At 50.8% G+C, this 12925-nt stretch overlaps 1 protein-coding gene across 12 annotated transcripts in view; it reads left to right on the top strand.

The window, feature by feature from the left end:
• Window positions 1–12925, top strand: part of Ano1 (anoctamin 1) — a 163931-nt gene that overhangs the window by 63721 nt on the left and 87285 nt on the right. For all 12 annotated transcript variants that reach the window (XM_076914445.1, XM_076914456.1, XM_076914435.1 and 9 more), the window contains exon 2: window positions 8722–8867. In XM_076914445.1, coding sequence (XP_076770560.1) covers window positions 8722–8867 — 146 coding nt within the window. The remainder of the gene's footprint in view (window positions 1–8721; window positions 8868–12925) is intronic.

The raw sequence follows: 12925 nt of genomic DNA, 5'->3' as shown, positions 1-12925 counted from the left end.
CCCTATAGTCATCTCTTTTCCTCTATCCACAATGGCTGCATACAGTAAGGGTTTAATAGGTGCCCCCCTCAGAGGACTATGCTTTTTCTCTCAGAAGGAGCAGGCCACTCCCTCCAGGACTAGGGAAGGCCACTGGGCTGGCTGACTGTGACCTGGGTATGGCAGCTGCCACCAGCAGCATCTATGGCTCTCTGAAAATGTCAAGACAACAAGCTGTCCTGCCTTGGGGAGAATTCCACTGGCTCGGACCTGTCGGGTGGTTTGTGGACAGATGGTGTTCAGTAGCCAGGCTCTGGTCACAAAGCACTGGGATCTGTGCTTTCCTCAATCTTTGCTTGCTTTACTTTAAGACAGGGACTGAGTAAGTTGCCCAGGCTAGCCTCTAACTCACTGTGTAGCACAGGTGGGCCTAGTGCTCTCTACTCTCTGCCTCAGCACTTGAAGTCTGTGCAGCATGACTGGCTAGCTTCTCACAGACATTTTACATAAGGCCAGACCCAGCTGGAACTTGAGCATAGGTTCCAGGGATGACAATAAAGGGCTTCTCCTGGACCTGAGGGAACACTGGCAGGCTTGGTAATAAGTCTTAGGCTCAAGGGAGGGACCAGGAGGACTCCATATGGCATAATGAGACTGAAGCCTCAGATATGACATTGGAGGAGAGTTAAGTGACTTCTCAGGTTCATTTATAAAGCAGATAGAATTTTGGCTTCAAGGCTTGAGACCCCCGAGTGCGTGTATAATTGAGAGAGTGGGTGAATGAATGAATGAGTGAGTGAGTGAGTGAATGAACCAGGAGCTCAGATTTGACCAAGTCATCTGTGAGTGATAGTTGTTGACAGAATGGATACCTCTCTCTTTGAAGCCTGTGTCAGCTTCCTGTGGGCCCACTTCACCCTGACTCCCACCAAGGTTGAGTAGCCAGATGAGACCTTGCAATCCATGCTGGAGACAGGGAGTCTACACCAGCCCCTACCCTGTTATAGAGGCAAGACAGCCAGTGATGTGTGCACTGGAGCTACCTGGAGGCACCTACATCCTATGTGGGCCTTGAACTTCTGCAGCTGAGCCAACGGGTAAGCTTTGTAATGAAAGAACTCTCTGTCAACGGATGTCAGGGATGCTTCTGCAGCCAGCCTCTAGGCAAAGGTGGCTCCTAGATTAAAATCTGATTAATTAATAAGAGGACCCCAAATATACCCACAGGCCATGCAAAAGGGCAATTCTGAATCAGATGCCTTCTCTCTGATAAGCCGAATAACCTCAGTTGAGTTCACAGCTGAAACTAGGAAACCTAGGACCATGAAGAACAGACTAGAAGGCCACATGCCTAGTCTCCTTTGAACAATCAGGAAAGGGTACCAGCTGAGGTGGTTTCTGGCCACACATGGCCTGCAGTCTCAGGGAACATGGCTCTGAGAGTGTGAGGCAGCCAGCACATTTCCAATCTGTAAGAAAAGAGAAACCAGGAAGAAAAAAAATAAGATTCTGTTCATGAGTGCTTGTTGACAACAGGTTGAAATTTAATTTTGTTTAATCTAATGGGCTGCATGACCATTTTATTTTTACTCCACTAACGTGACTGCCAGAGTATCTGAAAGCAGAACTTCCACGGTCCTCTTGGGAAACACAGGTCCAGTAACTGACTCCTCCATGTTCAGAATGTTCTGTCAAGAGAGTGAGGTCCTTGGTACTTAGAGGTTCTGATGCCCTGGCATTTGGTGGGAAAGGCTTGTGGCCTTGTCAGTGGGAACCCAGGCTCATTTGTTCCTCTATCCTAGAGACCTGCTCCCGGACTGTTGAGATCGGTGCCCATGGAAGTTCAGGAGAGCTAGGGAGCGGTTGCTCTTTCTATCTGGGGAGGAAGCCTAGAATCTATCATTGAGGCTCTGAGGGTCACCTGGCTGGAGTCTAGAGCATCTGTGTTCGTGGTGGTGAAGTTCACCCTAGTGCCCAGGCAGGGCTTCTGATGTCACTGTGTTGCCAAGATGAAGATCAGCCGGTTTCCCACCTTATCCTGGCATTGAGAGGGTAATTCCAGCCCTGAACCTTTCATGGCTCCTCCCTTGCAAGGCCCCAGGAGGGGTAGGGGTGTGAGTCCACTCACAATCAGGGTAAGACCACAAGTTAATATTTGTAAAGAGCGCAGCTTAGGGCCAGCTCGAATAAGACAGCTTGTTAAATAAATAAGCACAAATGGAGAAATCAGACAGGGTGCCAAACTCTAGCTCGCAGAATGCCTGTGACCAGGCCTGCTAGGGCAGCAGCCAGCTCAGGCGCCTGGAAAGAGGGAGCCAGGGCTGGTGGAGCTGAGCTGAGTCAATGTCCCCAGCCCCACAAGAAAGACTTCTGGGAGGAGGCCACAGGAGGCTGGCAAGTCCTAGCCTAGCCTGGGCATGTTTTCAAAGGTTTTTGTTGTTGTTGTTTTGTGTGCGTGTGTGTGTGTGTGTGTGTGTGTGTGTGTGTGTGTGTGTGTGTGTGAGTTCCCAAGGATTGGAATGAGCCAGACACAAGGAGAGGCTGGGCCTTCCCCTGAAGCTGACAGTCCCATAGACTCTGCAGACTCTGCAGGAACCACACAATCGCCTCACACTGGGAATCCCCTCACACTGGGCACCCAGCTTTGGCTGCATTCCAGGGCTGGTGGTTCTGGCAGCCAGGCAGCTCTGCTGGGCGCTGATGTCATGAGAGGGAAGGAAATGATTGACATCCCATCTCCCTTAGCAACAGCCTCCTCTAGATCTTTCTACATTCAAGTCACTTTCAGCAGACCATGTCATCGACTTTATTTGGGTCTGTTTGGTCCTTCCATGAGATACCACCAGCCCTGACTCATGTGTGGCTCACTTTTCCCTTGTTCCTGTCCCTACCCTCAGGCTGCCATGAGTCACCAGCAGTTCTTAAGGACCCCCCCCTTTTCTCTTTTTTTCTTTTCTCTTTCTTTCTTTTCTTTTTGTACATTTTTTTATTTAGTACAGTGATTCTCAACTTGTGACTCAAGACCCCTTTGGAGTGGTCAGATAATCCTTCCACAGGGTCACAATCAGATATCCTGCATATCAGATATTTATATTGTGATTCATAACAGTAGCAAAATTACAGTTATGAAGTAACAATGAAAATAATTTTATAGTTGGAGGTCACCACGTGAGGAACTGTATTAAAGGTCCCAGCATTAGGAAGATTGAGAATCACTGATTCAGTGTGTGTGTGTGTGTGTGTGTGTGTGTGCGCGTGTGCTGCACACATGCATGTGGAAGTCAGAGGACAATTTGTAGTAGTCAGTTCCCTTCTTCCACCTTGTGGGTTTCTGGATTGAACTTAGATCAGCTGGCCTAACTGTAAGTGGCTCCATCTGCCTAGTCATCATGCTAGCCCAAAGAATTTCCTTTGGTAAATAGAATTTTAAGGTGGATTTTTTTTTTTTTTTTTTTTTTGAAGTGCAGTGGTCTAGGTTTAAGGATGAGGGCTGGAGAGATGGCTCAGGGGTTAAGAACTCTTACTGTTCTTATGGAAGACCTGAGTTCTGTCCCTAGCACCCACACTAGGCAGCTCACCACCTCCTATACCTCTGGACCAGGTTGATCCAATGCCCTTTTCTGGACTTGGTGGACAACTACACTCACGAGCACACATGTACACATAGACACCACATACATATAAAAATAAAATAAATCTTCAGATCTGAGGGTGAAAAGGAAGTTTAATAAGTTAACTCAAGGCCACACACATGTTGGTGAGTTTTTGTGGTTCTGTGACAGATTTTCATGTGGCCCAGGCTGCCCTCCAACTCTCTTGAACCTCTGCTCCTTGGCCTCCACCTCGTGAGTGTTAGCAATCACAGGATGTACCATGATGTTGTCTGTCTCTCTCTCTCTGTCTCTGTCTCTGTGTCTGTGTCTATCTCTCTCTCTCTCTATACAGTACTGAGGCTGGAATTCAGGGCTTTGGCATGCTGGGTAAACTCTCCACCAACAGCAGCCTCATTCCTGTCCCTTAGGTGCCTCTTAAAGCAGAACTCTCCAGGGAGGAGAGGCTGTCTGCCCAACCTCCAACACTGTGCACTCACAGGCCTCTCAGCAGGGGTCAGCAGACCCTGATGAGAACCAGCTTCACTCTCCTGCCTGACCCTTAAGCCAAGTGCATTGGCTATCAAGTCATTGATACATATGGTCTGCCCAGCAAGAGTGACCTCAGAATGCTGGCCAACCTAAGGGCATCTCAGGGATGTCTAGCAAGATCTTGAGACCGTTTTCAGATGTCACAAAGGAACCAACAGGGGGAAGTGCTACTGACTTCTAGGGGTAGAAGTGACCAAAGACATAAGATGGTCCTGGGGTCAAAGAATGGTCCCATCCCAAATGTCACGAGGTGGGGAGGTATTTTAGTTACCTTTGCATCCTTGTTACCAAATTACCTGAGGAACAATTTAAAGGAACAGACTGTTTATTTAAGCTAACCACATCAGAGGTGTCCATCATGTTGGGCAGGGTGTGGCTGAGCTGAAGAGCTCACATCACAGCAGACAAAATGCAATGAGTCTGTGAAGGGGCTAAGGCCAGGTCCAGCCCCAAGGACACCCGCTCCCCCATGGCCTACTTCTTCTATCTAGGCCCAGCCTACTACCTCTCACTGTCTTCTAGTCACTCCATCAGATTATGAACCCATCAAGCCATTGACTCACTGATTAGGTGTAAACCTTCAGCATCCAACGTCTCTGGAAATGCTTTTGTGTAACTTTTCCTGGGGAGATATGAGCAAATGCCCATTTACCCTAGAGAGAGCACTGGCAACATACCAAAGAAACTACCAGCCTCTAACTCAGTAGACCAATGAGTTTATTGGGGTTATTTAGAAGACTCTATGCACAGAGATACTTAAATAGGAGCATGGTGGCTCAAAGGAGGTTGCATCATTGAAAATCTCACCACAGCATGAATGACATCTCAGGAGGCAGCATCCCTGGAGCTCCTATATGACTTGCATGCAAATATCTAAGCCAGTGGGGGAGTTTCCTCTCCCCAGCCACTGTTCTGCTTATATAACTCTGGGGAAGGGCCTTGTGAGTCCTGTAAATTTTAGGATCTTCCTAAGTCTCATAGTTTCCTTTACTTTCTAAATCTTTAAGGAACTCCTGGAGAAAGAATATTTCAATTGAGAAAACATAGGCAGAGGCAGGCGGATTTCTGAGTTTGAGGCCAGCCTGGTCTACAGAGTGAGTTCCAGGACAGCCAGGGCTACACAGAGAAACCCTGTCTCGAAAAACAAAAATAAAAGAGAGAGAGAGAGAGAGAGAGAGAGAGAGAGAGAGAGAGAGAGAGAGAAAACATAGCTATATTATAACCACCTCACAGAGACATCCAAAAGTGCATTCTACCAAGAAGCAGAGACTAAGACATAGTGAGGCCTTGCAGTCAGTTACAAAGAGTTAGGTTTTTGGTTGAGCCCAGGGTCTTTTTGACCAGGCATCACCTCTCTCTGGTGCAGAATCCTCTTTGTGTCTGACTTTGTAAAAGCTCATTGCTCCTCTCTCTGAGCTGCAGATGGCTATGTGCTCGCACTTGTGGTGCAGGGCAGGACAGAGGGCAAGAGACTCCTTCTGTGTGGGCAAAATCAAGAAGACCAAGACAAAATGCCATGGGAAAGGCTTCCCTCCAAGCCTTGCACAAGGCAGGTCCTGTCCTCCCTCCTATCACTTCCTGCTCACCCCCTACCCCACCTCATCCCCCCACACACCCAGAACTAGAAATGTCAGCAAAGACACAGATGTCTGTTGGTTCCTGGCATCAAACATCAATCAGGGTGATTCAGGAAGACAGGAGTCCCTGCAGCTAGCCAGGAAGGCCATAATTACTAATTAATGAGGGGATTAGTCTCAGTGACAGAAGCTGGCCCTTGGGGTATGGTGTGATGAAATCTGCTTCGGTCTGCAATGGACAAGACCTGTTTCTACTTTGCTACTCCAAAGGGAGACAGTCCCCCTTGTTGGTCTAATTCTTTGTTGTTGGTGGTGGTGGTCCACAAGAAGAACTCTGGGCCTGGACTGTGGGGACCTAGGGAGGGGACAGCATGTGTCCTGTAGTAGCTACTTGTCTCATTGTTCTGATAAAACACAACTTAAGGGAGGAAGGGTTTCTCTGGCTTACAGTTTGAGGCACAATCCATTGTGGGAAAGCACAGAGGCAGGAACATGAGGATGGTCATGTTATATCCATAGTCAGGAAGCAGGAGGATGAACACGGGTGCTCTGCTTGCTCTCACCTTTCATTCACTTTGGGACCCCAGCTCATGGAATGGTGTCCCCTTGCATTCAAAGCAAGTCTTTCCACCTCACTAACCCAATCTAAGCTCTGTCCCAGGCATACCCAGTGGTCTGTCTCCTGGGTGATTCTAGAGCCTATCAAGTTGATGGCCAGCACCAGCTATCTCAGGATTCTTTCCAGCCCATCCATCCCCCAGACTCGCACTGTGTGGAGGCCACTCTATGTCCTTTCTGCCCTTGTTGGGTCATCCCTGAAGTGCGCACTCAGAAACCTTGGAGAGGGGGTAACCAGAAGAAGCAGAGAGTGGAAATAGAGAAAATGCAGTCTTCCAAGCAAGTAGGTGTCAACCCCTGGCCAAGGCAGAGCACAGAACCAGGCCAAACCCTGAAAGAAGAGGCTCAGCTCAGCTCAGCTTCCTATACCAGCTGCCATGTCTAGAGATGGTCCCCCACCTGGAAGCTTCCAGGGGCTTTGGGAACAAGGCCAGGAGGCCACACCTGCCCTAGAAGCCCCTCAAGGTTAGAGGAAAAATTTCACTTCCCAGACTCATGAGAACACCAGAGCTTCTTGTCATACATGTACATATGCACATGTGTGTGCACATTTTATTTTTAGCATAGCACTAAAGTTCCATGGAGTGCATCACACACTCTATGTATTCTACAATCAGGTCACATTCCTGGCTCTGATCAACTATATTTTTTTCTTTTAAAAGAAAAAAAAAAACATACTTCGTTGGTTCCTGGGAGATCCCTGACACCTGAACATAAATTTAGGAGGAGGGTGTGCTCAGGTTACACAATGCCAGTTGTTTATCAACAACAGTATGAAGTTACATAATCCTCTGTGTGACTGTATGTCTTTCCAGCCCAGTCCCCTGGCACAGTGGAGGGGGAAGGAGAGCTGTTTGCTGCTGGGATTTGGCCAACTTAATGCATTTCTTAAATCACACTTTAAGGCTACTTGGCACTTATGGGAGTGAGTAGCTCAAGGACCCAGTAGCCTTCTCAAAACATCTCCAAGTTCAAAGGCTTAGACTAAATGGGGGCATATGACTGGCAGAGAAGGGGTAGTCAGACAGTGACAAGATGGCAGTCACATTACTAAGTGCATACAGCAAGGGAAGGTCTCAGTCTGTGAGCCTGAGAAGGTGCTGCTTGGCTCCTTGGGTTGGGAGTCTGGAGCTGCAGTCTAACACCTCCTGTCTCTCCTGCCCATTCCACTACTCTAGATACCGCCTGGGAATCACCAGAGGCTATGCTGATGTTGGTGACTTTCTGTGGTGACTTCTGAGGGCCTTAGATGTTGCCATGCAGCTGCAGGACCAGCTGGTGGGAGTGTTAGCTGTGGGAAGCTGGTAGCCCACCAGACAAGGTACTGAGTGCATGGACTGCAGCCGAGGTTCAGACAGGATCTGAGGACAGTGAGAGAGGAAGCTTGGAGAGCCCAGGAGGGTGTCCTGGGGGACAAGCGCTCTGATACTCACCAGAGAGGTAGAGGAAAGAGTGGCCACCCTACAGGGCAGGTAGCAAGTGTGGCCCCCTGCAAACTCAATCAGGACACCAGCAGCTCCTGGAACCTGATTCCTTCTCTTCTCCTTCTACCCCCTCCTCCTCCTCCTTTCCTCTACCTTTTTCTCCTCTTCCTCTTCCTTCTCTCTCCCTCCTCCTCATGCTCCTCCGGAAGGGAGACTTAAAAACACCTACTGTGTGCAGAGACCCTGCACTGGCCTCTAGCCACTGCAGGAGATGCAGCTGGCCTTGGAGGGTCAGATCAGGGTGCTTTGCAGCCTCCGTAAGTCCTTAAGAGAAAACAAAACAAAACTCCACCAACCAACTGGGCAGCATTCTCTCCTGCCAGGCAGGAGTTCATTAGCTGACATCCACTGTCTCCCCCATGGAGGAGAGTGTCTAAAATCTCACAGGTGTGAGTTACAGTACCTGGGAGATGCTGGTGGGGGAGGAGGTCTACACTGGAGTGGACACCTGGAGAGACTCAGGATGGGTCCCAAGTGAGGGCATTGGGATTAATCTGTCACCTCCTTAGCATTGGGATTAATCTGTCACCTCCTTAGAGAGGAGACAGCAAAGTTAGCTCCGGGACTTTTTTTTTTTTTTTTTTTTTAGGTGTGGTCTGGGTCACTTTCCCTTCGAATAAGAATCCTTTCCACCCTCAAAATTTAAAAAAACAAAACAAAACTCTAAACAGGCTTTGACACCGGGTAAAAATAAAACTCGGAATCCTTTCTTCCTGTGTTTAAATTTCTACGGAAAATCTGACCCGCGTGGCCGCCGCCCCTGCGCTTATATCTTTAAGGCGGAGCCGGCGCGCGGCCAAGTTCACGGCGCGCGGGCGCCCTCGGGACGGGCCAGGTGGCGGCAGCGCCCGGGAGGTCGCGAGGGAGGAGGGAGCGGCCACGTCCCGTCCGCGCCAGGCCAGCACCGCTTCTCCGTTGCAGACGCCACCGGGGCCGTGGATGGGGAGCGCGAGGCCACCATGAGGGTCCCCGAGAAGTACTCGACGCTCCCGGCGGAGGACCGCAGCGTCCACATCGTGAACATCTGCGCCATCGAGGACCTGGGCTACCTGCCGTCCGAGGGCACGGTGAGTTCGGTTGCGGCCACAGGCGAGCTCTCCACAGCGCGCAAGGCTTTGGGGGGTTCCCAACCACGCACGTGCGGCCCGGGAACGCGCTGCTGCTGAGACCTAGTGCACGCGACCAACTATACTCTGCGCGTCCTCCCACTCGCGGAACGCAGCGCCCGGGGTCCCCAGAGTGTCCCTGGGGTCTTTGCAGAGCCCGGCCCAGGGTTTGCAGCATCCCTGAGGTCCCCTTCAATGCTCTGCCCGGGGTCCCCAGAGTGTTCCTGGGATCTCTGCTGCGCATTGCTAGGGGTCTACAGAGTGCTCTGAGGTCTCTGGTGTCCTCAAGTCCCCGCAGCACTGGACTGAGGTTTACAGAGTGTCCCCGAAGTACCCAAAGTGTCCCTGAGATCTTAACAGTACACTGACTGGTGTCCCCAGAGTGTACACAGCACCCAACTCGGGGTTTGCAGTGTCCCCGGGGTCCCAAAATTGTCCCTTGAAGTCTTTGCTGTTCCTGGGGTCCCTAGAGTATCCCAGAGTCCCCACAGTGCCCGGCCCAGGGGCGGTTCCCAGTCTCCTCAGCATACAGCCCAGTCCTGGGTGAGACCCTCCTTTCCAGGTCCTTAGCCAGGAGCAGCAGAGTTGGATGGGAGTGGGAGTCAAGGGTAAGGATCAGGTGGCCATCAGGATGATCGAGACCACTGTGCCGCCACCCGGTGGGGCTCAGTCCTGAGACTACACCTGCCTGCAGTGCTTAGGTCTCTGGCCCAGCACAGCTGGCACATGCCACCCAGACTCAACCCAGAGATTGCCTACCTTGATCTGGTCCCTCATCCCCTCCTAGCACCCTGGGCACAGATGGGGGTCAGGGTGGAGCCAGTCACCTGGTTGAGAAACCCAATACAGAGGTCCCCTCTATCATATCATTGTCCCTGGGGCTAGACCCAGCAGATCACAGGGATCTCTATATGTGTGTGTGTGTGTGTGTGTGTGTGTGTGTGTGTGTGTGTGTGTGTGTGTGTGTGTGTGTGTTGGGAGGGGGAGTCACCCCTGATAAATTTGGTTTAAAAAACAAAGTTTCCCAGGGCCTGGATGGGGGCGGGGCACTCCCAGCAGGGACCAAAGAGCTTTTTTTCTCTTCCTGTCCCCCCACCCCTACCCCAAGATCCCTCAAGGTCCCATTCTAGGCTAGAGGGAACATAGCTGTTCAATGCCTGGGGCTCTAGCCTGGGGCTTGAGTGGAGAGCCCAGCTTGAAAGATTACCCTGGCCTGTCCTAGCTTGGGGCTGGGAGCCTGAGGGCCTGGGTGAATACACCCAGAGGCCTGATGGGAGATTTGGCTTGGCAGTGCAGGCTCAGGCTGTGAACAGACTTAGCAGTCCTGGGGTCTCAACTGAGTGTCAGGTGGGGTTCTACTGGGTGGTACCAGAGTTCTGGGGAGCCTGGGCCAGGAGCAGCTGTTGATAGACAGACACCTTCCTGTCAGGTACAGGACAGAAACAACCTTAGGAGCTCAGGGGGACATTTGAATAGAGATGTGAGTTGGGCCTTACTGGGCCTTGCTGGCCCCTGATGTCCCTTGGGCACCCAGAGAGGGAAAGCTCTGCCCCTTCTGGAGTTTAAGGAGTTCTGATGGAATGCTCCTCTGTGTCTGTGACAGGACCAGAGGACAGATGCCCAGAGTTGGCCAACTGTGCTTCTTAGCTTGCTTAACTCAAAACAACGAGGACATGGTGTATGTGTTGGGGGTTGGAGGGTGCTGTTAATACAATTCAGGAAACTGAGGCCCAGAGGGACAGGTGACTCCTTTTAAGTCACCCATCAGTTGAAAGACGAGAGAAACCATAGCAAGCCTGCCTGTGAATGGACATGAGAGCTGGGGGGAGAGCTGGGTAGCATCCACGGGACCCAGAGGCGGGAACATGAGGACTCCAGTTAGAGGCACTGGAGAACAGTGGTTGCCAAGGTAATAAAGAGGTGTTATTGTAAAGGTGGCCCCATGGGAGGGGACTTGAGTATGAGCAAACAGAGTCTGAACAAATGGCCCTGGGCACTGGCATTCCGAACATCCAGAGACCTATCGCATGCTCACACCTAGCAGCTACCAGTGCCCCCAAAACCAAAGAGGTCATTGAGTTCTCGATCTCAAAGTCTTCACAGTCCAGAAACATGTGGGCGAACCCTGAGGAGGGCGTTGCCCTTCTTTTGCACACAGCTTTTCCTGGATGCTTATACAGTGTGGCAGGCTGAGAGGGCTGTGGTTCTGGGCCCATGTTCAGGTCATACTCAGGGGTCACGCTGCGACTATAACTCTGAAACCTGAGGTTCTGAGCATCCCCATATACTCCTGCCACCACCGTTAGTCATCACAGAGTCACTCAGCAGAGGAAGCCCAATTCACTTGAAAGCCAGAGGGTGTGGACCACACCTCCCTTCCCTAGAGGAACAGCCTTAGAAAAAAACCCTCAGCCCAGGCTGCAGCTCCCAGACTGTCCTCCTAACAGCTCCATTTCAAGGGAAAGAGGGCAGATCACCCCATTGGTTCAGTCAAGAGGTAAGACCAAGAGCATCTGGGAAGTCAGAGGCCCGGTGAACAGGACTTAATTTTCTCTGTACGGATCTTTGAGTGCTTCCATCTTTAACCAAAGTTCTCCAATGCCAGGGTTACCCACACCCAGAAATACCTGCTGTGTGGGTGTCAGCCCGCCTGCTGGGACAAGGGCATAGGCTACTTATCTGCCATCAGAGACTTCTGTTTATAGATTCCTGGACAAGCCCAGTGATCGGAAATGGATAGCTTGTGCTTATGAGTCAAGCGCGCGCGCGCGCACACACACACACACACACACACACACGGATTAAAACTGAAGTTTTACATTGATGTTCCCTGGAGTTGGACATGGTGGCTTAAGGTTGCAATCCAAGAGGCAGGAGACTTGCTGAGAGCTTGAGGCCAGCCTGGGCTACAGAGTGAAACCCTACCTCAAAATGCACCAAAAGGCTCTGATGCTCCTCACCAGTCTGGAATCCAAGTCTCCAGACCAAAACCAAGATCTTGGGTCTCTAATTTTATCTTTCCTGTTTTTAAAGAAATTCCGAGATTTTTAGATTCCCTTGGAAGCATCAGTATTTTGTCACAGGCTATTTGAAGTCAGCCTGTGCTCCAGGAAGCAGAGGTGGATGAAGCACATTTAAGATTCCAACACATTTAGCGTGTGAGCACGGGCCCTGCTGATGCCTCCCGCTCTGTCCAGCAGCTGGCACTTCCTTGTTTGTGGTGCTGGGACAGGATCTGCTGTCCATCTTTCTCCCTGAGGGAAGCTCCTTCCGGGAGCACTTCCCCCAAACACTGGGAGACAACATCAACACATTCAACCCCTGCAAGTGTCCTTCCCATTCTCTGAGGCCACAGCACATAGTGGTACCTAGACATAAGCTTCTGTTGTCCATTTGTACATGAACACACATACACATGCACACATGCACACTCATCTCACAATCACCCATTCAGAGATCACTAAGAAACCCTTTGCCTTCCATGAAGGTGCATGCCCCTTTTCTTAGCCAGAGAGAGAACATTTAGAAGTTACACATAAAGTCAAATTCACGTCCCTCCTGCTGCAGTTTACATAGTGGCCTCTTTCTCCTGCTTTGTCCAGCAGAGGGACATACAAAGTCACCTAGTGCCTCTGCACCTTCTGTGGGACTTACCATGCCTTCCTCTGTGTCTCCAAGGCTCACCTCAGAACAGCTTCACAGAGTCTGGGGGTCCCAGGGTGGTGCAGAGAGCAGCAGGCAGGGAGCCCACACTGCCTGTCTAGAAGTGCTACCCATGAACACTGAACAAAGATGGCTTTCCTTACTTTATAAAGCCAGCACCTACATAGACGACAGACAGTTTTCCCAGTGTAACAGGACAAGTTACCAAGGGCCAGGCCCCCAGGGATGGCCACACAGGTGCTGGTGCCACAACCTGCTACCCACCCCTACTTTGTCAGTTTCAAACTCTGAACCTGACTCCCTACTGCCTTCTCTAATGATTCCCTCTGACAGTAAGGTTCTTTTTCCCTGTCCCA

This window comes from Arvicanthis niloticus, chromosome 1 (genome assembly GCF_011762505.2).
Source record: "Arvicanthis niloticus isolate mArvNil1 chromosome 1, mArvNil1.pat.X, whole genome shotgun sequence".
Taxonomy (NCBI): Eukaryota; Metazoa; Chordata; class Mammalia; order Rodentia; family Muridae; genus Arvicanthis; species Arvicanthis niloticus.
Note: the sequence above shows the minus strand (reverse complement) of the source record. Positions and strands in the feature narration are given on the sequence as shown.